The sequence below is a fragment of the Rosa chinensis genome, chromosome 5 (genome assembly GCF_002994745.2).
Source record: "Rosa chinensis cultivar Old Blush chromosome 5, RchiOBHm-V2, whole genome shotgun sequence".
Lineage (NCBI taxonomy): Eukaryota > Viridiplantae > Streptophyta > Magnoliopsida > Rosales > Rosaceae > Rosa > Rosa chinensis.
The window spans coordinates 3,169,808-3,195,746 of NC_037092.1; the positions used below are offsets into that span (position 1 = coordinate 3,169,808).

Consider the following 25,939-nt stretch of genomic DNA (forward strand, 5'->3'; position numbering starts at 1 on the left):
TTTCAGAGACTCCATTGCGTCACACTTGCAGTTGAGCAAAACCAGGGGTTGATGCTATATCATTGTTGGCATAGAGAGCAAATATATACGCACATATATTCATTTTGAATCAATCAAAGTAACAGATTTCAGATTGAAGTTGCATACTGCTTAATCATAGTGTTGGTGGCATATAACAATCCTGGTGACAATATTATGCATCACTTTAGATGATATATTATTCAAAGAAATGGGAAACTGTTTTGGATGGTATAACTGGTAAGCAGTCTAAATTACTGGTAATGAAGGTATGCGAAAACTACAGCTCCATATCCATTAATAGTCTGGTAGCTGCACAAACCCAAACTACGAACATGAATTTTCATTTCAATGATTCTTCTGATTGGGTTGGTTGGCCATTGTAATGCTCTATTGAGATAAACTAGACATAATATCATAACTTCAGAAGCAAAGACTCACAACCATCATACTCCAAGACTATCATTTGATTCCAAATATCATACTCAGTATATCTTTTATACAACCCTAAGAGCTTCTATGAACACTGAACATTAACCCCCTTTTTCGTCACTACAACCAAAACACACCACAAAAAGAAGGATAAAGCTATCTGTCACTGAAAGAACCTCATGTCTGGGTCCGAAATCCAGTTTTCTTCTCCCATCCTCCTTTCGAAATCAATAACTCTGGCAACTTCCTTAGCCACAGACTCAAATCCAAATTACTAACTGCAATCCAAATTCCAAATTTCATGCTTGCACTGAAGCTGAAGACCACAAGTATTCAAGCAAATACCGCACATAATAGATAAGACCTAGTATCACAAGCAAATACCACAACCAACAGAAGGAACAGAATTCCAAAGTTCTACCATTTGATTCCAATTCTTTTACTTTTTTACAACCCTATTAGCTTCTATCAACATTAATCTTCCATTAAATACAAAAACAACAGCACACAGAAACAAGAGCCAGAAATTTATCTGTCAACGAAATAGACTGATGTTCTCTCATCTTTGCGCCTCAAATCCAGTGTTCTTCACCACATCCTCCTTCAGTGAAACCCCTGCATCAATTTCAATTCTATCACACTCTAATCCAAATTAAGAACACCAATCCACGCAAATTGGGGAACAAAGATAGTAAATTTGGAGTTACCTTGAGGGTTACAAAGCGGAGGGTCTTCAAAGAGAGAAAGAGAAAGCTGCTTATGGGCAACACCAATATCAAACAAAATCAAACCAGAAGATGGATCACTAACTGAGATTCCTTTGACTGGTAACCACAGAAACAGCTCTTCTTGAATCAGACCCTCCAAGCCTTTAAGCACACCAAAGCTGAGATTGGCTCTGACTGTGTTGTCGAAGTAGACCCGATTCTCGAACTTGGCCATGCAAGAAGAGTCCAGGTGGACCTCGAGGCGGCCCATCGGGTCGAGATTGTAGGACTTGACGTTGTTGGGGAAGAGGCCGCCGGGGAGGCCTTGGCTCTGGAGGAGGTTGTGGAGAGATGAGGTGACTGTGGAAGGAAGATGGAGGAGGAGGAGGAGAGAGAGAGTGAAGAGAGATACGGGTGTCAGAGACATTGTGAAAGAAGGGACAGAGATGAGTGCGAAGGTGTCTGAGGTTTTCAATGTAGAGGTTTGGAGACCCTAAAGGTTTTTATTTCGGAAACTACGATGAGAAGGTAATTAATTCTTATCTTTTTTCTTTTTTATTGTTACAATGAGAAGATAATTGATTAATAAGCAAGAAGTCCAAAATTAATGTAAAATGCTTGATTGGCTCAAGTCTTGCATATTAGTTCAAATTAATTTCAAAATAGTGGGAGAGGGTAGAGAATTGTGGTTATGATCGAGTTAAATCATAAGTTTCATTTCCTAGCAAACCATAATCAATTGAAAGCGAAGTTACTTGGCACTATTTTTGCAAGTGCTCGAGTACTTCGAATTATGTAGCACTAGTCGCTCAAGTCTCATCGCATTACTTGGCACTATCTCTCCACTTGGTCATTTTGTCACGAAAATGAGAGATTTATATGATGAAAAGTATAACGAGAAAATTGAAATGTTCTCTCATTTTAGAATATTCTTGAGTAATGAAAAGAGACTAGACTAATTCGCATTATAAAAAATCTGTAAGTGAGCTTGTAGGAGAGTGCTCTGCTACACCTACACTGCTTGCATAATGATATTTTTCATTTTTTCTGCGTTAAGTTTAATTACTTTGTAAGCAAGATGATACTGATGCATCAGAAGGTTTGGGGCAGCATAACAATCAAGTCACAGCCATGCCTTAACCATTGTCATTATCAGATCTAAGAAAATGCAATGAATATCAACAATCCATTAAAAAGCACTAAGAAAAAGACAATGACCAACATAATTATTCAAGTTACATCAAGATTAATGACCAGAAATTACAGGCTCCACTTGGATTCAGAATAGATCCCATAGAAAAGATGTGTCCAAATAAGTTGTGGACAATTAATTATCCTCGGTAGTCTTCATACTCATAGTAAGTGGTTCTTTCTCCCCCATATGGATTTGAGCTCCCAAATAGATAATCTGCAGCTCCTTTCCATGAATTTTCATACCTTCCTTCACAAGAATATCGCAGGTCATTGCCTGGCTCGCAATTCGATCTCCTCAAATCACGAGCCAGACAAGGCCAGTACCCAAATAGACTCTCACACATGTCCATGGCTTCCAATCCATACCCACTAGGCACTCGATCATATAACCCTCTCCCACTTACAGACCCAGAATTGTATACCTCACCTTGATTAGTCTTTCCCTGGCTTTTAGTGTCATCCCCATTCTCAATTGCAAGTACCTGCCTTGGCTCTTCTTCCTTAGTAGGTTGGCTAATTTCCTTGATGGGTTTTGCTGCTTGCTCATCAGCAATTGGTTCATTACCACCAACACTAACTGGAACAATGGCGCCATTGAGATTTGGGGGTTTTAGATCAAGAGGAGAGGACGAACCGCCGCGAGGATAACAAGTTTCATTTGAAGGTGGAAGGGGTTTACCATACTGTGAATCAATGTTGTATCCACCACCGTAAGGTGTTGGATCATAATCATCATAATCATCAATTTCAGGGTCATTAAACTCAGGGGAAACAGAGTAAGAAATCAGAAACTGAGTCACACCAGTCTCATAACTCTGTTCATAGAATTTTGGGGGGTCATATTGAATTGAAATGGGGTTGCTGTAAGCAGAGGCAGAGTGGTAATTGGCATGATAATATGGAGTTGGGTTTGGATATTGATATTCAAGCAAGTTCTGAAAGCAGGGATCTTCATAGCTAGAATAAGAAATTGGAGCAGAATCATCAGGATTATGAGTATAAGAGGTTAAGTAATACTCACCATGATCATCATGACCAGTTTGATAGTAGCTGGAGCTGTAGTAGGCCATTTTACATCCACACAGAGCTTATCTATTGAACTCTGAACTGAGAATTGGAGAGCTGAGAACTTTGGATTGAAAGATTTGGATTTTTGAATTTTTAGTTTGTTCATTCGGTGGGGTTTGGACTTTGGAGGATTTAGAAGTGGATGAGTCGTGCCAGTATGCCATCATGTGGAGGCTGCACTAAAGTCACTCCATTCGTTGTTGTTGGTGGCTTGTCTCGGTCATTCATGGTCCCATAAGAAAAAACGGATCCAATTGATCCAACGTTACCTCTGTTTGGCCCTTGGGTGATGCTAAATTGCTAGTCATGCTATAGTTTGATAGAACAATACAAATCCAATTAACAGTGGAAGGAAGATTATACTACTTGTGATCAAAATTTTATAATAGCCAAGAAGAAAGTTTTGGCTTTCCAAACTGGATAATGGTTTTAAGACATGATACTTCCTGGGTTCCTCTACGCTTCTTAATTTTCATGACATCATTTGTTAATAGTAATTAGCTCTAGCTTTGACACGCATTTTGCTTTCTCTTTTTTTCTTTTTTTTTAAGAGAAACGCAAACACCTTTATTGATCAGAATTAAGTACAATCAGTAATCAAAATATCCAAAAACTATTTTTGCGTTGCCACTACACAATTTTATGTTGAGATTCGAACGTATTCGATTAGTGATATGAACTTTTGTAGTCAAATGTGTACCTTCAAATTTACCAAGTGAGTTCTAAAAACACAAATGTCTTTTTTGACCTAGCCATCTCTGCTAGGGTTTCTCGGTGATTTTTACATCGATAATTCCAAAACTTCATCGATCTTGTATCGATCTCTCTTTTCCTCTTATTGCAGAAGGCACGAATGGGCTTCTTGCTTCATCCATCGATTTGGATTCGTCTTTGGTTACGTTGGGGGATGCAGGGGCTGCTGTGTTCAATGAGGGCTTTTGGTACTTGGTTGGCTGTCTGTTGGCCCCTAAAGCCAAGTTTCCAGGTTTCAAAGGTACCATAGCTGCTATTTGGCACCTTCGATCAGGGCTTACCATACAAGATGCAGGGGAGCGTTTCGTTTTCCAATTTGAAAATGAAGCAGTGCAGAATCGTATATTGCATGGGGGTCCTTGGTTCTATTGCAACACCATGCTGGTGGTGGGAGAGGATGATGGTTTCCCTCCGGTGGAGGCAGTGCCGTTGAACACAACGGAAACTTGGGTTGCTATTAAGGGTCTTCCTTTTTCTCTGCGCAACAAGACGACACTCGAATTGGTGGGGGCGTCCTTAGGGTTCACAGTCCGAGTGGATCAAAACACTGTCAAGAGGAAGGAGGAGGAGCAGCGGATTAAGATTGTGTTTGACGTCCGACGTCGGATCCGAACGTGTAAGGTGTTCGAATTCTCTCCTGTGGTGAAGCCGGAATTGTCCTTCATTTATGAGAAGGTCAAGGGTTTTTTCCGTGAATGTGGTTTGTTCATACATAATGCCCTAGGATGTGATAAGATGTTGATAAGAGAGAAGGAGGCGATTCAGGCCGCTCCACCAGCGTTTGCCATGGCTGGGTTGTCTCTGAACTCAGGGTCAGCTGTCCATCGTTCTCCGGCACTGCATGGAGGGGCCTTGGAGATTGTGAACTAGACGCCGAGAGGCAATTCTGCTATTGTGGAGAACGGCTCGCAGTCAAGTGGTGATGGTGCAGGAGCAGCTCTAGCTGGGGAGGGAGGCCAGGCGGCTTTACTAATACCCGGGCTCTTGGGCATGATGATGGGAACTCCCATTTTCTTGGATAACATCTTAACTGGTATCAAGAATGTCGGCAGTGTGCAACTTCCAGTGTTTGAAGGTGGGGTTAGTGCTTTATCACATGCTTTGGTGCCAACTGCTACGATGACTAGGAAAGAGACTGCTCAGGTGAAGTTGTCCTCTATGCAAGTGGTGTCTGCGGGGAGGAAAAGAAAAGCAAGTACAAAATTGGATCGGTTTGGGAAAAAATACTTGGCATTTCATAATCCATCGCTAGAGGTAGAAGATGATGTTTCGCTGATTTTGTAGTATAAGAATAGGAGGATTGTGGTCTTACCGAAGAAGAAGAAGAAGAAGGTTGGGCGCCCCAAAGGAAGCAAGAATAGGGTGAAAGCCACTAATGAGCAGGATGAGAAAAAGCTTTGTAAGTATAAGCGTCGGGGAAAGTTTTGGGTTTTGATGCAAACCTTGAAGGGTGTGATCCTGATAGGGTTGGTGAACAAGCTGTAGTGCTAGAGGGGGTGAATGCGACTATTCATTCGTCGGCTTCTGGTGATGTGGAGGGATCAGTGGAGTGTGATAGTGCACACTCTACCAATGATTTGGTTTAATTTTGTTTTGGGTCGCAAAAACCAGTGCCTTAGTTAGAATCCTTTTATGCAAGTTTCGAGGTTACTAGATTTTTGTTAGAATAAATTAAAGTGCGTAAATTTACCAAAAGGTGGGACTCGGGATTTCTTGCGATTTTATTCTGATAGGATAGTGTCTCTTGTGGTTCTAAGGAACGATTCTTTCTGTCGACCCCAAATGGGTGTTTCGTTTTTGTACTGCTTGCTGAAGATTAATGAAAGGGCTGACCTATTTCCATAAATAAAAAAAATAAAAAAAAAAGTAATCAAAATATCCATCAAGAAACTTGGGGTTTAAAACTTTATTTGTTAATAGTAACTAGCTCTTTAACACACATTTTGCTCTTGTTAAGTTCAAATGTGCAACAATTTTCTTGACGAAAAAAAATGTGAACGTATGAACTTTTTCTCGTTTCTTCTTATGGGGGTTGTTTTTGGTGAATGAGGTTTTGTTTATGACTCCATTTCTTAATTGTTTCTTTTTCTAAGGAACATGTATTGTTGGAGATCATGTCAAAGAATAGTTGATTTACTAAAACTTTCGGTAAAAGAACAAATTTTAAATGGTTTACATATATAAATGGGAAAAACTCACAAACAATACCTGACCTACCGACCACTAATAACTTTCGTACCTCAAGTTTAAAAAGTATCAGATTGGTACCTGGACTTTTAACCTCGATCCAATATTGGTACCTGAGAACAGTAAAATCGTTAACTAAGTCAACTTTTGAAGGGTAAATATGTCCTTCCACTGTTCATCTTCTCCAAAACTCTCTCCTCTCTCTGCAATCTCAAATTTTTTCTTCTTTCATACAAAGATGGAGCTTTTCATATCTAATGACAGAATCATCCACCATTCAAAGGCTACACCAGTCATCAATTTCAAGTGGATACAAAGAGCTTGTGGACGAACCATGCGGGGAGTGAATTGCAAGTTCGGGTTGAAGGACCCGACCTGAGTGGAGGCATAGAGCTTGTAACGGTAATAGCCATGGCCTTCACCGCCAGAGAGGAAAGCGTAGTTCTGATTATCCTACTGCTTCTCTTGAATCATGGCTTTGAAGTCAGGTCCGTTCTTGGCGGTGTACTCGACGAGCTTGTCGATCCGTTTGTGGAGCTCTGGTGATCGAAGGAGCTCGAAGGAGGAAGGCCGACGTGGAAAGGAGGGGGGATGAGCGGAGGGGGGAGGTGGTGGGGGGAGAAGGCAGCGATGCGTGGGAGAGAACCTGGGGCGACGGTTGCTGTTGCAAGTGGGGTGGTTGGAGAATTGTTGGAGGGGTGGGTGTGGCCATTGCTGTGCATTGGCCATTGCTAGGTGACAAAAAATGAGATTCTGGTGCAATTGAATCATAATAATTCGGAGAAATTGAATTATAATGATTAGAAGGGGTTGCCCAAGGAGATGGTGATTGTGATGTTGGTGGTGGTGAGTAGTCCGACGAAAGATGTGATGGTGTAGGTTGTGGTGAGGGAGAGTGAGATGAAGGAGGTAACGGTGGTGGTGGTGGTGGTGGTGGAAGTACTAGAGGGGAATAATTAAAGGGGATGGTGGTGGTGGTGGTGGTGATAGATGTGACGGATGTGATGGAGATGGGGCGATGGTGAATGTACTGGTGGAGAGTAGCGAGGTGAAGATGGTGGCGGTGGTGATGACAAATTTGTGGGTGGGAGTGTTGGAGTAGTTTTGTTACACGTACATGCTGGTGGTGGTGGAGGTTAAGCTTTGTAATAGCAGTATTATTACACGGTGGTGGAGGTGGAGGTAGAGAGAGTTTTGGAGAAGACGAACAGTGGAAGGACATATTTACCCTTCAAAAGTTAACTCAGTTAACGATTTTACTGTTCGATTTTACTGTTCTCAGGTACCAATATTTGGTCGGGGTTAAAAGTCTAGGTACCAATCTGATATTTTTTGAACTTGAGTTACGAAAGTTATTAGTAGTCGGTAGGTCAAGCACTGTTTGTGAGTTTTTTCCTATATAAATAGAGAGACGAAATACTAAAAAGATTGAATTACGATTAAGATGCGTCATTTGCACGTACAACGTACTAAATTATAATTTTATATGCAAATACAGTGAAAATGCGGAATGTTTTATCTTAATTTGACTCCTTCACCTCAAGTCTTAACTGTGGTTTTTGATCAATTCCGAGCATCAGAACCCTTGGTTGGCGTCACCAATCCCACCATCAAAGAGCACAAACACCGCTATATTCATCTTTCCCAAACCTTCCATACCCGGACAGTCACAACCCATTGTCGACTTGTCCTCTTCGTCGTCGTTCGTCTGACTCTGTGGTGGCGTCCATATTTATATGGTGGCAGTTGATATAGAAGGAAGAGGGTGGTGGTAATAATTAATATATGAATTTCTACTGTAAAGCTAGTGTAAACAAATAAGGCAGAGGCAGAGAGGAGAACTCTACCAAATGAAGCAGAAGAGCTAGAACAGAAAACAAAGAGAAGTTAGGATGAAAGGCAAATGGATTGGTCGTTTTTAGATCCCCCAACCCTGGTTATTGAAGTGAGGGATATAAATGAAGTGGATGAGTATCTAGAAGTTAAAAGTAATGGTGGTGGGTGAAAAACAGTGAATGTGAAAAAGGAATTGCATCAACTTCTGATTCAAAAACCCTATATTCACTTCAATGCAAATTTGAGACTGATTAATCTCAACCCTAGCTTGAGGCAATACGTATTTTGGACCACATATATTTCAGACGGTCAAATTTTTTCTGTCAAATGTACCAGTATGTAAGTGAGTCAAACTGACCATCCAGAAGTTTTGATTCGACCTTTTCAACAACCCTACTTCAAAGTGGTAAATCTCCCAAAGCTAGCTGTTTGTATGTTTCTTCAATTTGTTAATTAATTACTTCAGTAATTACATATGCCTCAAACCAAGTTATTCATAATGTAATTCTTTGATAACTAATTCTGAGCAATTTTTTTAGTGGCGCATTTTAGACTTATTCAGATTACCTGCAAAACCATGAATGAATTAATAATTTGCTACCGGCCGGTCAAAACTCAAAAGTAAGCTAAAAGGAAGGCTTGTAGTCATTTAGTTACTATTCTCTTCATTTCACATGAAACATCAATACATTAAGTTCTATATAATTTTCGATGAATTCAGAAAAAGAAAATATAATTTTTGATTTAGAACTGGGCATGCAATATGCCTTTGCAGATGCCAGTCATACCACTACTAAAAGGCTTTGTGACATAGAACGGGCCAGACAAATGGCTGAATATATATAGCATATGATAGAAGCAAGGAGCCCAACTTAATTTGGGGTGCCCAATCGAGTTCAAATCAAGGTCTTCTCCAGGCTCCAGCCACAATTGACTTGTATAAGCGCGTAAAGATCTGAAAGGATTTTCTCCAAGGAAGAAAGTCCTATATCAACCATGGCAGCTGCGTTTTACACATATCAGGTACTTAATTTCCTGAGTAATTACAAGATTAGGTGCTGTATTACATCACTAAAATTGTCCACTATAGTTGAATTAATTAAGAAAATCAAGAAAAGTCCTAACTAAGATACGTCAATGATAATTCAGTCCCTTGAAAAATATGTGAGGCTAAGGGATGTGTATGATTTTGATGTTTATTTTATGGTTATTACTTGACCAAATCTTATTTATATTAGTTGTTGAAAAGAAACCGGCTTATTTAAAGGATTTGCGAGGAGCTTACGAAATAGGGAGGTAATTAATAAACCAACAAAACTAATTTTTTTTCATGCGTGTTTTTGTGTTGTATCGGTAGTTAATACACATATTATGCTCAACATGTGTTGAATCTCTCCTTTTTTTTATTTCATTCAATTTACTTGAGTTTTACGCTAGAAACCTCTTGGATTTGATTAGGGTGGTGAAGTCTGAGAAATAAGTTCTGATCTAGTTAGGTTTCAGGTCTCGTTTGGTTTGTGGAAAGCAAATTGGTTCCATGGCCTTTCCTATGAGAATAGTTTCCCAAATTTCCCACTAGTTTCACTTCCAATGTTTGGGAATGTTAGGAAAGTAATATGAAAATGTATTTTATTTTCCTTTCCGATGTTTGGTTTGTGCATAAATAAGAAAGTAAGCGACATCAAATTTTCAATGGTATCCTTAATATAAAAACATAAACACTTCAAGATTCAAAATTTGCTTGGACAATTTGGTAATAATAATCTTTAAAATAATATTTAAAATAGGTAATTAATGTGCAATTAATAAAGGAAAAGTAGAAGGGAAAGTGAATCTCTGAGGTGTGGGAGGATCCACTTTCTCCCTATTTTCCCTTCATGTAGGAAATTTGTTCATTTTCTAGGGCGTGCCAAACACAGAAAATGATAAAGTTTCAATTCCCAAGCTTTCCATTCTGCGAACCAAATGAGGCCTCAATGTAGCATAAAGTATTTTAATTTTCTTCATTTCACATAAGAGAAACCAACTATCTAGGCCATTGCTTCTCTAATTTCAATGAAAATGAAGCATATATCCCAAGTAGACATATGACTAATGTCACGATAAATAAAACAAACATGTTATAGATAATAACTTATAATACAATTTATAAGTCAAATAGGTCGTTCTTTTAACATATAAACCAAACATGTTTCATGAATTATAACAACAATATATAGAATGAACAACTAAATTAATTACACACTCTTTTGGAGGAAGAAATGAGAAGAAAGTGATGATCTTGCATGTACTCATTGATCAAAAAATTAAAGTCAATATCATAACCAATTCTGTTGTTTGAATCTTTGGCTTCCGTGTCATGATTAAATAAAATTGTATAGGTCGACTTTTGGAATTTAATTCTTGGACGCAGGTAACATTGACCCTTAGGCTATATGGTAAAGGCCGGGGTGTCTCACAAATTTTGACTTGGTTAAATTGTTAATATAAATGATGATACTGTCTCGTGTTGTTCCCCATTCTTAATTGATTTCTTAACTGTCTCTTATCCCACATAATACAAAAAGCTGTTGTATGTGACTCTTCTTGATTGTTTGATATCAGTTTTAGATCAAGTATACGTATGTTCATTATATGATATCTACAGGGCAAGTTACTTAATCATCCAACTTTCTTCACCAGCTACAAGAGCAGCAACTGTTTCCAATTTATATATCTTCCTGTATTGTTCTTTCAAAGCAACCTAACCTGGGGATATCACTCTCGTTCGATCATATCTAATTATTCATCTTATGGCCACGACTATGATGTTTGTTAAACATTTTATTACTTGCACAAAGTTAGACTTGAGAACTAATTAAGTAGTGATATCAGATAGGGAACAAAACAGACGTAAGAAAATTATGCATGTCTTTGTTTTTCAACAGAAACAAATAGAGCAAATTGCGAAGTTAGAGAAGAAACAGAAAGAGCAGGTCCAACCCATCTCTCAACTCCATTTTACCATCTTCAAACCTACTGTATATATTATTTTATCAGATGTCCCCGAAGGGACACTGTATATATTATTTTAAGCCGTCTGAAAGGAGCAAGTCCTGTTTTTTGGTACATGTTAATTGATTTTAAAGTCCTTTGATCAATAATAACACAATTGACCCATCTTAAAAACTGTCTCTATAATGTTGATCATATACATCGATTTACTTTTCGAGTTTTCGTACACGAGGATACGATGAGAAATTAACCTAGTAATCATATTATTACGAGTATGAAATGTTTCATATCCAAACAAATTAGCTTTAAGCGTCTTATTCACGGAGCATGATGATGGGATCAAGAGATTTTGTAGGATTGCCTGAAGAGCACGCATGGGACAGAGAATGACCTTATTTCAATCAATGTCCTTATTAATTAAGAATAAACTTGGGTGTTGATTTTAATCAGGAATTCAAGATTAAAATTAAAAAAATTAATTAATTGACGGTTTATGAGATGAGTAAAGGACCCATTAATCATCCATGTCAACCCCATTGCCAAGCTAGCTGGGGCCAGAGGAAGACCAATTTGGTGACGAGTAATAGCTAGTTCAGCAAAGCCAATGATTAATCATGACTTGTCATTCTTTAGAATTAGGATATAGGAGATTGCCATCTCTTTAATTGGTGAAAATTAAATGCATTACTAATATGTTAATAGAATTATCTATATAGACTCGTGCAAGTCAATCTTGACAGAGATGGCCATGGAGGGATCAAGTTAGAAATATATATATATATATATATATATATATATATATATATATATATATATATATAAGGTTATAATGGGACTGCATTTTGGATACTTAATGATAGAGAGTAGGTAAGGGCTCAAAATTAATACCTACTCGATCAATTATATGACATGAACATATAAGCTATAAGTAGGAAAAGGCATAGTCTTGAGCTTTAATCAAGTTTCGATTTCTCATGCCATATCTGCATCAATATAATATGCTTAGCTGCTTTACTTAGAAAAACATAGTTAGGATTATTGCTTGTCTCCGAACCATTAGTTGATATAATTCAATCCCCACATTAAACTATAATCACTGCCTCACTTTAATTTTGTTTAGTGATTTACTTGGGATTGTTATCAGATTTTTTTTTTCTGACACCCTCTTTTCAAATTGTTCACGGTATTTTAAAAACTTCCTAGTCCCAAAGGTTAAACCTCTGGGAGACCGAACGGCCAACATGGTATGCATCCCCTCCCCTGAACAAGTTTATAATTCAATAAATAACACTAAACCAACCCAGCGTTCGAACGTAGGACGTAAGGATTCCAAATCTTGAACATTCCCGTAGAGGGACCTAGTGCATCCACTAAACCACTTGCTAAGATTGGATTGTTATCAGATTATTAGTTAAGTAATGGTGATTGACGAATGGAAAGTATAAAGTAGAATGTTCATAACACATAAAACTCTGCGATAACTCTGCGATCAAGCAAATAGCATCTAAATATGCAAATATATATCATTTTCAAACTAAATCATCACTCTTCTGTTTTGATGATCCTCGTAATTGTTATTGATCAATACTAGCGGAACTAGCTAGTTTGTGGATTTTAGAAAAAAATAATTATGTCGAACCAAAATAATATATACTCTACTTTATATTTATAACACACTTTATCCTCAAACAAGGAGAATATCGAACGATCATTTTGAATAACAAGCTCTTAATAATAATTTTTTTATTAAATTAGAAAAGGAAAAGAGTTAAAAATAAAAATATAAAGAGCACATTTAGAAGAAGAAAAAAGAGCGTGACTAATTTATGTATGCATAATATGTATTTCCACTCTTGATGAGTATTACTTAGTCTAATCCGAAGATTATGTATCATATATAATCCATCACGAACCATGTTTGCCAACATAAATTTGTGAAACACTTGCAACATACAAATAGTATACATAGTCCTCAATCACTTAGGGTGGAAAAAGAGAATGTTAAATGTATATAAAAACAACAATTTAGTAGGACAATGGACGGCTCGAAATATGGTGCGTGTTTCACTTAGTTTGGAGTTGACTAAAATGGTTGGGCAAACACGTTTAATTTACAAAACAAAATGGTCCAACCCCTAAGAAAAATATGGATTCAAATCAGATGGTCAACACACACTCGTGTTTTTTATTTTCAACGCATATGATAATGAGTACCCTTGAGTATTTTTCTTTTTTCTTTTTTCTTTTTTCTTTTTAGGGCAACTTGTTAGTATCATTTTCATGGGTTGCTAGATAGGGCATGCCCCGTGGGGTTACTATTCCTTTCATAGGTCACACCTTTCTTGATGGGTCCAACTTGTCTCGCCAGGTGTTAATTCTTTTGTCATCATGTACACCTCAAAATGACGCCAGCATGACATCAGTTTTGTGGCAATTGACTATTATCCATATCTAGCATTTTTTATAACATATTTTCTTAATAATAGTATCGATTAATTAGTTTCATAATTAGGTTAATAATCAATTTTATGTTGTTACATGCATGGTTAAACCCTAATCCAACTACTTGTGGATATTAGAAGGCAAAGATTCATAATAATCTGGTAAAGTATATAGATAGATACGATCATGGGTTGGGGAACAGTTGAGAAGCGAGGATTGATTATATAAACAATTGCGATGACATCAGTTTAGCTTGAGAACAAAGATATGCACAACTAATATGATCGGCGGTATGGTAGACAGTCACAAGATATGACATGAGCATGAGGGTCCAAAGTGGTCATTTTCTTTTCAGCAAAGGAACATTTCTGAATGCAAGAGGAGACAAAAAGAAAATCCAAGGGTTGGATGGGGGTGACAGCCTAATTAGTCATATCATTTTTCTTTTCAAGACTATCAAGAATGTGAGGAGCCGTAGATACTAGATAGTGTCTTGTTCTTACTCGAGTGCAAGCCGACTCTTCTCTTAAAATTCACGACTGCTTTGTCACAAACATACAAATTCTCGATGGGAGTTTTTAATAGAACTAGAAAATTAATTCTTATTATTGTAGTCTACATATTTCAATAAATTCACTTTAATATAATTGCAAATCAGTACAAATGTGGAGCTTTGAAGAGCTCTTGATCCCATTTTCTTTCTCTGCAGACATTTTGTTCTCTCTTATTTTGCCATGCGAACACCTCTACAGCCAAATGATAAATAGTGTGTTACTCTAACTCAAACGCATGCACGTCCAGTCTCGACTCTCGAGTCTTTTTATATACGACTTTTTGTTTTTTTTCAAATGGTATGGTCTATGATTTGTACACCTTTCGAGGTTTGATTTGATGAGACGCCTGTTATTATTCGGGATATCCTCTATAAGGATCAAAGTCTTGTACACCTTTTAATGTTGATGAGACGCTTGTTATTATTCGGAATGTCCTCTATAAGGATCAAAGTAATGTTTTAAGGGATTTGGGCTTGATGTCCCACCCCCCCCCCCCCCCCCCCCCCGCGGCGCCAATGTACTCTTTCCTTATTAATAATAATCAAAGCGAGACACCCCTACCTAAGAAGACTACGTACTCTGCCATTTTTAAAACAAAATAAAAAAATTGTACATTTAATTAGGATTTTATCAGTTTTTTATTCATTTTAAATTCTCAAAAAAGAAGAAAAAAAGTTTGTTAGTAAAAGAAGTAATTAACTTAGTTTAATACTTGAACATTGAAGAGATCCATTTGAATCTCAACCTTAAGCAGTTGAAACAGATCGAGCTCAACCGGTCAACCCTAACGAAAAAAGTCTAGTCGAAAGCCGCCCAGGTCAGTATCTAGCCCCACACGGTGTGTGCAGATTTGCGGTAGAAAACTGCAAGATTTGATTCACTGCTGTGATTGGAAGGGAGGTCAAGATAGATATGCCTTTCTTTTACCACCCAATATAGTCGACGGAAAAAATTTCTCGGTCACTCTCGGCCTTTGACTCTGGTAGGGCTTACCTAAGCTAAAGAGAGGCCCAGGTGTACGTCTTGTCACGCGCGCGTGCTCGTTTGGGTCCCTGGTTGACTCATCTTGTTTCTCAGACAACACGGGTCTTAAACAACCCCCACTTTGCCCTAAATTAATCCAACCATCTTCCTCAACTCAGATGATGAAGCTTTTGTTTAAGAGTTTTATTGAATCAGTTAGGTTAATTCTTCTCGTTTCTTCTGAAAGATTGAGCTAGTTTGAGCTTGAAACCTAAACTAAAAGCAGGTACATCAAAGTAGTTGACTTTTTGAAGTCCAGATTAGGTGGTAATCCACTATAAAATACCACATTAGCAATCTAAAATTCTATATACAGAACTTTATATGATTACTCTCACGATTAAAACTTTTATATGATTAATACAGCTAAAACCAAAAAAATTCCACACGTGTATGGGTCGCTGAAAAAGTGCTTAGACATAAGATCGATGCATAGATGATAAGTAGAATCACTGTCAAAACAGATTGCTTCATTCTCCTGAAACTCATGGATCTGACCTAACTTGAGCCTGTTGAATTTAAATGTGTAAGGGGTCAACTATATTCTTCTGTAATGTTTTAACTTTTCTCTGCAGAAGTTTTGATGGTACGTAACAGCCAACAATATCTATCATCGACGATCTATCTGTGGCTTGTGAAGATTGCGTTTTGGTTATTTTGATTTTGATGTCGAAGTTGAAGGAATAATATTCATTCAGTACATGCATAATGTGGACCTTCTCGGCATGAACTGATCCTTCATTAGGGAATTAATTGACTGTAGAATTTAACTTTCACGGCATCCAAATTAGGAAATATCAAACTCAATTCCATTGTGGAAAAAATTCGAGGAGCACACAATTTACTTATAGCTAGTCAAGTCCACTACTGCGCTAGCCACTCATTAACTACCCACCATTCGCTGACTTTAAAGAGTTAGTCTGGTTAGAGCCATCGATATTCTTCCTTTGATTAATTTCCTTCCAACGCCCAAGCTCGTTGGCTTATGAGTCTTATCCTTTTGATTTTTTGGTTGACATCAACCGAGATTAACCATACGAAACTTCAAGTGATAATGTTGTCCAATCACCTTATTGATTGGGGGTATAACTTTGCATCTATAATACAACAGCTTCAGAGGGAATAAATTTCCGTTGACACTGTATATTAGTGTATATCTTATGCTAGTTAAGCATGTTATACATGTTGTGTGTGTGTATACATTCTTGTCTCGAACATAATTCTAAGTGAAAAGTCTAGTTGATGTATCTAAAAGGAACTCGGTTATAATTTTCGATTGTAATAGCGACAGTATGGGTCTTCCTTAGTTTCGGTTTTGCTAGTTTTGTTTCATTTCATTGTTAGTTTGCTACGAGAGGTTTCGGTTTGGTCTCCGTCTCTTGTTATTTACTTTTTCTTTGTTTAATTCAATAGTGTTAGGGAGGTTTTTCACTCATCTTTCCACCAAAAAAAAATTTCGATAAAAAAAAAAATTTCTTAAATGAGTTTTTCTATTGAAATCTCCAAATTTACTCACTTAACCTCTATGTTTTTTACACCTCTTATCAAATTTTCAAATACTAAATTTACTCACTAAACTTCCTCAAATAACCTCACTCATATAATTCGCAAACAAATTATTATCTTTAAAATAAAAAATTTAGTCATTTCAATGATTTAATCACTCTATAAATCTTAACTAAATATACATTTCTTAATCAAACTTGAGTTTAAAAAATTAATGTCTAATCAATAAGAAAATGCCATGATCTATTTTTTTTTAATTTCTATTTTAGCTGTGCAAAAAAAAAAATCATTTGTTTTTATTCTAAAAAAAAATTTGTTTTTTAATATTTTTTTTTTATGTATTTTTAGTACCACATGATTAATTATTATTTTTGTTTTGCAAATATAATGGATTGACTTAGATTTAGGTCATAAATCACAGGGAAAATGATCATTTACCCAATTTTGGGGTTAATTAACCCATTTATCCAAACACTCTAAGAGATTGTCCACTTACATAATATTTATTATTTAATATATATTTTGCCCTAATACCCAATTAAAGTTTTTTTTTTAATTCATTTTTATTTATTTTTGGGACAATTTTGCCCTTTCCTTATTTGTCACTTAGAGAGAGAAGTCATTGGAGACCTCACCGGACTCCGTGACGGGTGGCCGGCCACAGACTCTGAAGACCGATGACCGGAACCCGGCAACCGGTCATCAGAATCCGGCGACCGACCACCGGAATCCCGAATCCAGCGTCCGATTTTATTGCCCCTAATAATACTCAGTAATCATATTATTGCCCCCCAATAAACACATTATTACCCCCCAATAAATACATTATTACACCCCAATAATCATATTATTGCTCCCCAATAAACATATTACTACTCCCCAATAATTATATTATTACCCCCCAATAATTTTTTTATTGTCCATCCATAATAGTGTTACAATAACGCCAGCTCTTCTGCTTAAACATAGCAACTTTGCCCATACGTTTATAATCTTTTGAAGAATCAATTATTAGTTTATCAAAATTTGCACTTCATCTGATGACCAACATTCAGTCTGCAGCTAACAAATATGTACCAAACACTACATCTTGCTTCTTTATAATCCAAAAGAACTACTCACCATGCCATTCTTTCTCGCAACACCTAGTAACTACAACAATGCAAATTGGTAAAGAAAAGTGTCACACATCTTTAAAAATCTTGTAATACCTTTTTGAAAATCCAATCGCACAAAAATCAGACACTTACCAGGTCAAACTTCCAGTCATCCATGGAGGCCACGAGCATGCATTTCATGCCCAATCACGTTGATCATGCCGTCCACGGCGATGCTTTGTTCGGTGGCAACAAAGCTCCCATCCTCTAAGGATGGGATGAGGTAGATCTCGTGCTCGTGTTCGACCGGGAATAGAGCAGATCTGACAGAGAGGCGCACCACTGCTGGCTACTTCAACTTCGTCGCCGTTACGGTTTTGATTTCACTACTCTTCAGAAATAAGACATGCATCTTTCTCCACCTGCTTCAGCTTCTTCTTAGCTGAAGAAGAAGCCGGAGAAGTCTGAGATCGCTTCAACTTACGCTTGGTGGCCATTGAAGAGATGAGAATTGAAGCAATTTAGAGATAAGAGGGAGTAGGAGAGAGAGAGAGGAAATGAATCAGCGCCGATCTGGTCTATGTAGAGCCAAACAGTACGCCACCACTCAGAGATGGAGGACGACGGGGCGGCACAGAGAAGTCTCACTCATCGCCAATGTCGCCGGAGTTGGCAGAGACTCAAAGCGGTTAGAAATTAGGGTCAGACTGTATGACTCCGCCAAAAGGAGAGAGAGCGAGAGAGAGAGAGAGAGAGAGAGAGAGAGAGAGAGAGAGAGAGAGAGAGAGAGAGAGAGAGAGAGAGAGAGAGAGAGAGAGAGAGAGAGAGAGAGAGAGAGAATGTCTGAGGGGAGTAGTTGTTAATTAAAATGAGGGCATTATACTGTCAATAGATGTTAAATTGGGTAAATAGGAGTAAAAAACTCTTAATAGAGTAAGTGGGAAATTTTTAGACTCAAATTGTGTAAATGGTTATTATCCCTAAATCATAAGAGGATTTATTTTGTTTTCCCTCAGCAATATGTGTTCAACATATATATCATACAGTTTTATGTCATATGATCTTAATCATATTTCCAATTCTTATTAAATATATATATGAATGCTTTAACTATTAATACAATCTAATATTATTGAATTGGAAAGTTTACATAAAATAAATATAATATTTTTTTGGTATAATTATTGTCCTTAATAGTCATTTTATAGTAGGTTATATATGTCATTTAATAATTTATAATAGAGTGAGGTCAAGTGAGCAGATTTGGAAAGCCAAGGTTCCAGCCTTCCAGGTAAGGTTTCAATTTGCCTTTGGAGAGCTTGTCATAATATACTTCCCACAAGAGATTGTTTGAGCAAAAGGGGATATTCTTGTGAAATGCGTTGCTTACTTTGTCCTCAGTGGTATGAAACTGTGAGTCATGTTTTTTGTGGTTGTTCTGTGGCAAAGGAAATCCTCACATCCCCTCCATTTTCTATGCAACTACCTATTTCTCCTTCTTTTATGTTTAAGGAATGGATGCTTGAACAGGCGATTTCTTTGTCTGATGAAAACTTTGCTAAGTTGTTGATGATGATATTATGGGGTTTGTGGAAAAATAGAAATGAGAAGCTTTGGAATGATTCTGCTATTGCTACTCTTGCTATTGTCGCTAGTACTATGGCCTGGTTTGAAGAGTATAGCCTCATAAACAAGGCTACTGGAAGTCAGGCTTCTCCTCGAATTAAAGGCAATCAACCTTGGCGCCCACCTATAGCAGGGATGCTAAAATTGAACACAGATAGAGCATTTCTACAGTCAGCAACTCATGGAGGGGTGGGAGGTGTCTTGCGGAATGAAAAGGGTGAATTCATTGCTGGATTTGTTTATCATAAAGAGTATGTCACTTCTGGAATGCATGTGGAACTTCTTGCAATTAAACATGGGCTAGAATTGTTGCAAGCCATGACAGTAACGAATGTTATTGTTCAAAGTGATTGTCTCTTGGCTGTAAAGGCTATTTGAGAGGAGGGTGAGGATTTCACAACTCTAGGCAACTTAGTGGCCGATATCAAGGCTCTTCTTCATCAGTTGCATTCGATTGGGATACAACATGCTTATCGAACCTCCAATAGAGTAGCCCACAGGTTGCAAGTTATGGTTTTGATGCTAATACCCATATTGAATGGTTCTCAAACACTCAAGAGTTTGTTCTGGATGCCCTCATTTACAATTGTAATCGTATGCTTCAATAATAAAAGTCATTTTTTTCTTTTAAAAAAAAAAGTAAGCAGATTTGGAGGTCCCAATAGAAACTTTTTTCTTAAATAAACCAACCAAGTTTATATTACGAACCAAGAGCCAATACTTCAGCAGGGTTCACCCTTGGCATTCAACTATAAATGTTAATCAATAAATCCCGTTTTTCATCTTTATTTGTTTGATTTTTTCTTCTCTAGTGTCAATACAAAAAGGTCTCATATAGGGTTTCTGACTCTACTTCGGAAAGCTAATTAATCTACTACTATAAGAAATTATTGGATTGATGTATAATGCACCTCTAACTTTTCCACAATGAATAATGTGCAGCAGATTAAATCTCTATGAAGAATCGTAACACATAAGCATACACCTGGTCCATATAGTCCCCCATGTCCATGGGTCCTATTCTTTCAAGATTTATGATAATCACAGGTCTTGGCCTTACAGCTTACAGTATTATTCTGAAACCCACAACGAATTTCAACCGCCTGATTACATTAAAGACAATGTTAAAAAAGTGAGCGTTATTCCTTCGAAACAGTGACTTGGGCAGAGTCAGATCAAATACCGTCATCATCATCATCCGACCACCACATCGCTTTATTCATAAGGAATACCAGAAATTTTCAACACAAAAATCATACAACACAGAATAAATAATAACAGTATGAAAAACAAAAGCAAAGCATAAAAAAATGAAATTGGATAAAAGCGGAATAGACAATACAACACAATAATAATCAATTGAAAGCTCACAGAAAATTCGATTCAAAATGCCCTCTCATTTGTCCAATCATCAACCTCTTTCAGTCTTTCAGAAAAGAAAATGTCAACCGGATTCCTGTAAAATAATTTTCTTCTGTCCGTACTACCCCTAACCGTTCGATATATAAATGCAACTTTGCAAGTCACAAAAGCATATTTCAGCTTTGCTTACATATTAAGAGGAAAGAGCAAGCGACATACTCAAAAGAGATTAATTAAGCGGTCGAATATTATTAAGGTTATGGCAGAGGAGTATCAGGGCGGGATTTGCGGTGGCAACTGGTGGAGCAGTGCATCGAGACATGCGCTCGTGGCGACGTCGCCGTGTTCTGTAGGTTTCAATGATCATATGGGAAGCTTTGGCTGCCCGAACGACGTGGACATGATCAAGTCAAGGTCTACTTGCGGCGGTGAGATTAATATTAACTCATCAGATGTAGTCTCGCTTAATATGGATCATGATCAAGATCATGTTCAAAATCCTCATGAGAATACTGATATTTCTGCTACTGATTCAACCTTGCAAATGATAGGTTTTGGTCTTAATTCATCGTCTTCCACACTGCCCTCAGATTTGAACCAAGCGTTGCTCCTGTAAGTTTACTTGTTTACTTCTTCTCGTATGTATTAGTCAATCTAAGATCCCTCCAAGTATGTTTATATCCCTATAAAATCCCTACAATCTTAATTTGCAGGATTCTCTTTTTCTTCTTTTTTGGTATCAATGAATCAGATTCTATATTTGACTTATTTATTGCAGTCGCGGTAGTAGTGGAAGAGGTGAGAGCAATTTTCATAATTCCATGCTCCAAGAAGACATGGGTTCTTTCAAGCAGCCTATGAATAATCAAGATTTTCCATTAGACCAAAGCAGCTCCTCCTCTGGGTTTCCTATAACCTCATCGCCAGCTAATAATTCTTACGGTGGGGGCTTCCCTTCACAATTGTTGCAAAGTTTGTATGATCCGGAAGAAGTAGTTGTACCCCAACCACAGCTACAATCACTATTCAACAACGGCTCGTCATCCATGAGTTATTCTTCAGCTGAAAGTTATGGCACACTTGGTTCCAATGATTTATTATCATCACCAACTTCTAGTACTACCTGTTGGCCTAGATACTCTCCCAGCTGCCTAAGACCTTCCCTGCAGCCAAGGCAACAACAACAACAACAACAACCCAGAGGCGGCAGTGGCAGTGGCGGTGGCGGTGGATTGCACTTTTCGAATATTAATACACCCTTCTGGAATGCTCCCGCGGCCGCTTTAAACCATGACATCCGATCAACTGGTCTTTTTCCCTCATTGTCACAGTCACAATATACAGCACCTACTGCAGCAATATATGATGAACATAAACCCATTACTTCCGGTAACTTCACTAAGGTGAATATACCTATATTGAAATAGAGATACTTAATTTCCTCGTGATGTCTACTAATATTGACTGCCTAGCTAGGGTTCGAGGCTAATCATTTAGATGTTGAAATTTCAGCCCACTACTACTGAAGATGTTCAGGACTCGAGCTCCAGTACAGTCAAGAAGAGCGGCAGCAGCTTCTGTAGTAGTACTGAACCCGTATTCAAAAGAGCTCGGATTGAAACACCTTCACCATTACCGACTTTTAAGGTACCACAGTCGAACCAAAACTTTCCGATGATCGAGTTTTTCTTTTTCCTTGACAGAGTTGTTTTTTGTTTTCTTTAATTCAAAGTTTAAGTTGTTAACTGGATGATTAATTAGGTTCGGAAAGAGAAGCTAGGGGACCGGATCACAGCTCTCCAGCAATTGGTTTCGCCTTTCGGAAAGGTGATGTAGTTTTGGAGTTTTCTGTTCCATCTCTTCTGCTTTTTCAAGGACTAGTACATTACATTGAAAAAGGAAAAAAGCTTTTTTTTTTTTTTTCTGTTAAATAAAATGTAATAATAACTTGCCTCCATTCCTTTTGGTATTTTTTTTTTCCTTTTTTCAGACCGATACAGCTTCTGTCCTCCACGAAGCTATTGAGTACATCAAATTCCTCCACGATCAAGTCGGTGTATGTTTCATATATTAGTTTCTTATTTATTTCCGTTATTGTTAGAATAATTGAGATCATTTCAAACTAGGAAACCCTAGCTAATGGCCTTCTTCATGTAATTTCAGGTTTTAAGCACTCCATATATGAAAAATGGAGCTCCCATGCAACACCAACAGGTAATTAAGGTTACATTATTGCATCTTTGTCGATCTTAGTATTTTTCTATATATGAAGTTCATTTCAGCATTGAAGACTATAATTAAGCAAACATATTCCCTATGGATTTTTTCTACTACCATATATACAACAAATGCTACTATAAGAACCAATCTACTGAAATGAAAGCCTATTTCACTCTCTTCATAATCCAATATCTCTGTTCATATATGTATATATTAACAATGACTTTTTGTTAGTTTACACGTACCTCAGCAACACCTGAGTTGTTGTCTATTGTTAGGCTAAAACTTACCTAAAACCCAATTTATTTAGAAAACGTACATTTATGTACTGAAAAATGTCGCATCAACTATTCCACTTTTAATTTACAGGGTTGTGATAAATTGAAGGAGGCAGAACAAGAAGGAAAGCACGATCTAAAAAGTCGAGGGTTGTGCTTGGTTCCAATTTCAAGTACATTCCCTGTTGCTAATGAGACCACGGCTGACTTTTGGACTCCGACATTTGGAGCAACGTCTTTCAGGTGATCGATAACACGAAGAGGCCATAGGAGCCAACTGAGGAACCCATTTAATTTTTCTACTAGGGAATTACTGTGTTGTAAGCAATTAAGACCAGAGACCCAATATTAATGATTAATGAGCTGAGAGTACTTAGCTAGTTAGATCAGGTGGGGGTTTGGAACAGGAACAGGTGCTAAATTTAGCGGAAGGTGTTGACATTAGTTTAATTAGTAGTTGTTAATTTTTGTTAACAATAGCTGAATTTAGCAGATGGGGTTCGATAAACTGCCCTTTTTGTTCCTGTTCATGTATTAAGTTGTCAGCTAGGGCTGGCAGCACCACCTTTTAATTATTATCTCAGAGAAAAAAGAAAAGAAAAAGAAGATGAAATAAATTAAGAGATTATTGTGGATCTATTTTATCTTTGAGTGGAGCTTTTTTCACTTCTCTTTTTTTTTTTTTTTTTTTTTTTTTTTTTTTTATGATTGGAATTTATGTGATAGTGGGAAGTCAGAGGGCGGCCCATTGTGTTCTTCCAGCTTTTAGGGCTTGCTTTGTTTTTTTCTTTCTTTCTTTCTGGTCATGACTACTCATCATAACAGATCAGACAGAGATAGAGATGTGTGTGCATGCGCGAGTGCATGTCGATCTGTATTTGCGCGCGTGAAGAACATAATCAACTAATGCAATATTAATTATGATGTAATTAACCTTATTGATGAACATAATTGATCATTCCTTAGCTATGTCTTCGATGATCGAGGCTTTCAATGGTTTAAAGATTAGGCCTACTAATTATTTGGGAAATAAGAATACAAGGTATCTTACGGATTAGCTCAACAAGTTCCTAACCTTAGAGTTCTGTATTGTATATGAGTTGTTGTATATAGGATTAATTAGTTTTCAAGCTAGCAGCCAAGAGTAGTTAACGTTTCATACATGTACGCAAGTTCGTTTCCCCTTTTTTTCCTTTGTTACATTAGAGGATGGATCAAACTTTTAATCTATTATAAATTTATAATCTTTTTTTTTTGTCAAGTATAAATTTATAATCTTAAGGACTAGCTTCTATCATTTCGATTATAATTTATCTTGTGTGGCAAATAGACAACTAGAATTCGGTTAGTTGATTAACACACTCAAATTAACTTTTCTTTTGTTTAATTACATCTAACGTTCTTAATGAAGGAATGAGATTTTTCATATTGTTCCAAACACGAACAAATGTGAAGGTAATAAACCGGTATATCGTTGTCTACATTGACATTATAGGATGAGTTTTCTCACTTCATTCTTGACCAATGTCGATGAGATAAGTTTGGACTCCCTATATTTCGTTTTTATTGATTTGTTCTTTTTCCTTGTAATAGTTGTATTGTTTAGATTTGATGTCATTCGCTTTGTTCTTCAGGGGTTTAGTTATTGTGCCACCCTATTAGATTGTATATTATCTTTATTTCAATAAATTTGGGGTGGGAGAGCACTCTACTCTTCCCAACTCATGTCTTTTTTCTTTTCTTTTTGTTAAATGATTATTATGAGAATAGAGAGTAAACTCTAAGTTGATTTCATAAAATTTTCTGCCTCTTCATCTGCTCATTACTAATTAGTCTTGAGTCAATTAGACGTTCAAACTTCAATATAATACAAGCACACAAAGCTCTACGTTACTCGGTATAAATTGAAGAATATATGCTTAGACGGTTTATTAATTACCTTTGCTAGACAACAATTATATTGAGTGGTGGTATCACCACCAATATAATATTGGTGGTGAGCAAATTTGAATCCCATTTTGTATCTTTGTAATTTTGTATGACATATTATCCCATAGACCTCACGAATTTGTGAGATCTAATTATAAGCATTAATTAATTGTATTATTATAATTATTATTATTGATGAGGGGAGATGGATAAGAGTTTTTATTTTTATTTTTATTTTATTTTTTAAAATTGGATAAGAGCATCTTTAACAATGATTTTAGCCAAAATAGCTAAACAATATTTTGGTTAGCCACTTTAAAAAAGAAAGAAGTAAAAAATAAAACCAATGAGGAGAGGGATGAAAACCAGCTTCTCTAGAAACAACACAGAAGGGAAAAAAACCCTTCATTTAATCAACAAGAAAGATCAGCGAATCTGAAGTTAAGAAGTCCAAACATATTCTGCCAATCATTTAATTGTATCAATTCTTTCACTTTCCCTAGCTAACTTCTATAAGCATCCGTGCACATATGACATGTGAAAATCCAAAAAAGTGTAAGATATATTACCAGTCATTGTTCTTTGATGTTACTTTGAACAAATTCTAAGTTTTAGATATGATCGAATTCTATACATATAATAAGTTCCTGAATTAAACCAAAGCTTTTTTTTTTTTTTGAGAATGAATTAAACCAAAGCTTAATAATAGAAAC

General features: G+C 36.9%; 4 protein-coding genes across 5 annotated transcripts; 2 read left to right on the forward strand and 2 right to left on the reverse strand.

The window, feature by feature from the left end:
- Positions 1–464: 464 nt before the first annotated feature.
- Positions 465–1,642, reverse strand: LOC112167687. Its single transcript, XM_024304729.2, has 2 exons — positions 1,158–1,642; positions 465–1,065 (listed from the first exon to the last, which is right to left on the reverse strand). The coding sequence occupies exons 1-2, from the start codon at positions 1,582–1,584 to the stop codon at positions 1,010–1,012; spliced, it is 483 nt and encodes a 160-aa protein (XP_024160497.1). The 5' UTR covers positions 1,585–1,642; the 3' UTR covers positions 465–1,009.
- Positions 1,643–2,329: 687 nt separating this feature from the next.
- Positions 2,330–3,635, reverse strand: LOC112165935 (uncharacterized protein At5g39570). The gene has a single exon (XM_024302645.2). It carries the CDS (start codon positions 3,419–3,421, stop codon positions 2,489–2,491), a length of 933 nt encoding a protein of 310 aa, XP_024158413.1. The 5' UTR covers positions 3,422–3,635; the 3' UTR covers positions 2,330–2,488.
- Positions 3,636–19,188: 15,553 nt separating this feature from the next.
- On the forward strand, positions 19,189–19,815 carry LOC112202908. The gene has a single exon (XM_024343964.1). It carries the CDS (start codon positions 19,189–19,191, stop codon positions 19,813–19,815), a length of 627 nt encoding a protein of 208 aa, XP_024199732.1.
- Positions 19,816–20,834: 1,019 nt separating this feature from the next.
- Positions 20,835–23,936, forward strand: LOC112167988 (transcription factor bHLH112). Of its 2 annotated transcripts, none has more exons than XM_024305097.2 (8): positions 20,835–21,227; positions 21,351–21,411; positions 21,578–22,202; positions 22,312–22,446; positions 22,561–22,626; positions 22,790–22,849; positions 22,963–23,013; positions 23,389–23,936. In XM_024305097.2, exons 1-8 carry the CDS (start codon positions 21,059–21,061, stop codon positions 23,542–23,544), a joined length of 1,323 nt encoding a protein of 440 aa, XP_024160865.1. In that variant the 5' UTR covers positions 20,835–21,058; the 3' UTR covers positions 23,545–23,936. The 2 variants fall into 2 exon arrangements, with proteins under 2 accessions (XP_024160865.1, XP_024160864.1); XM_024305096.2 differs by having other exon boundaries at positions 20,837–21,227; positions 22,790–22,855.
- Positions 23,937–25,939: the final 2,003 nt, after the last annotated feature.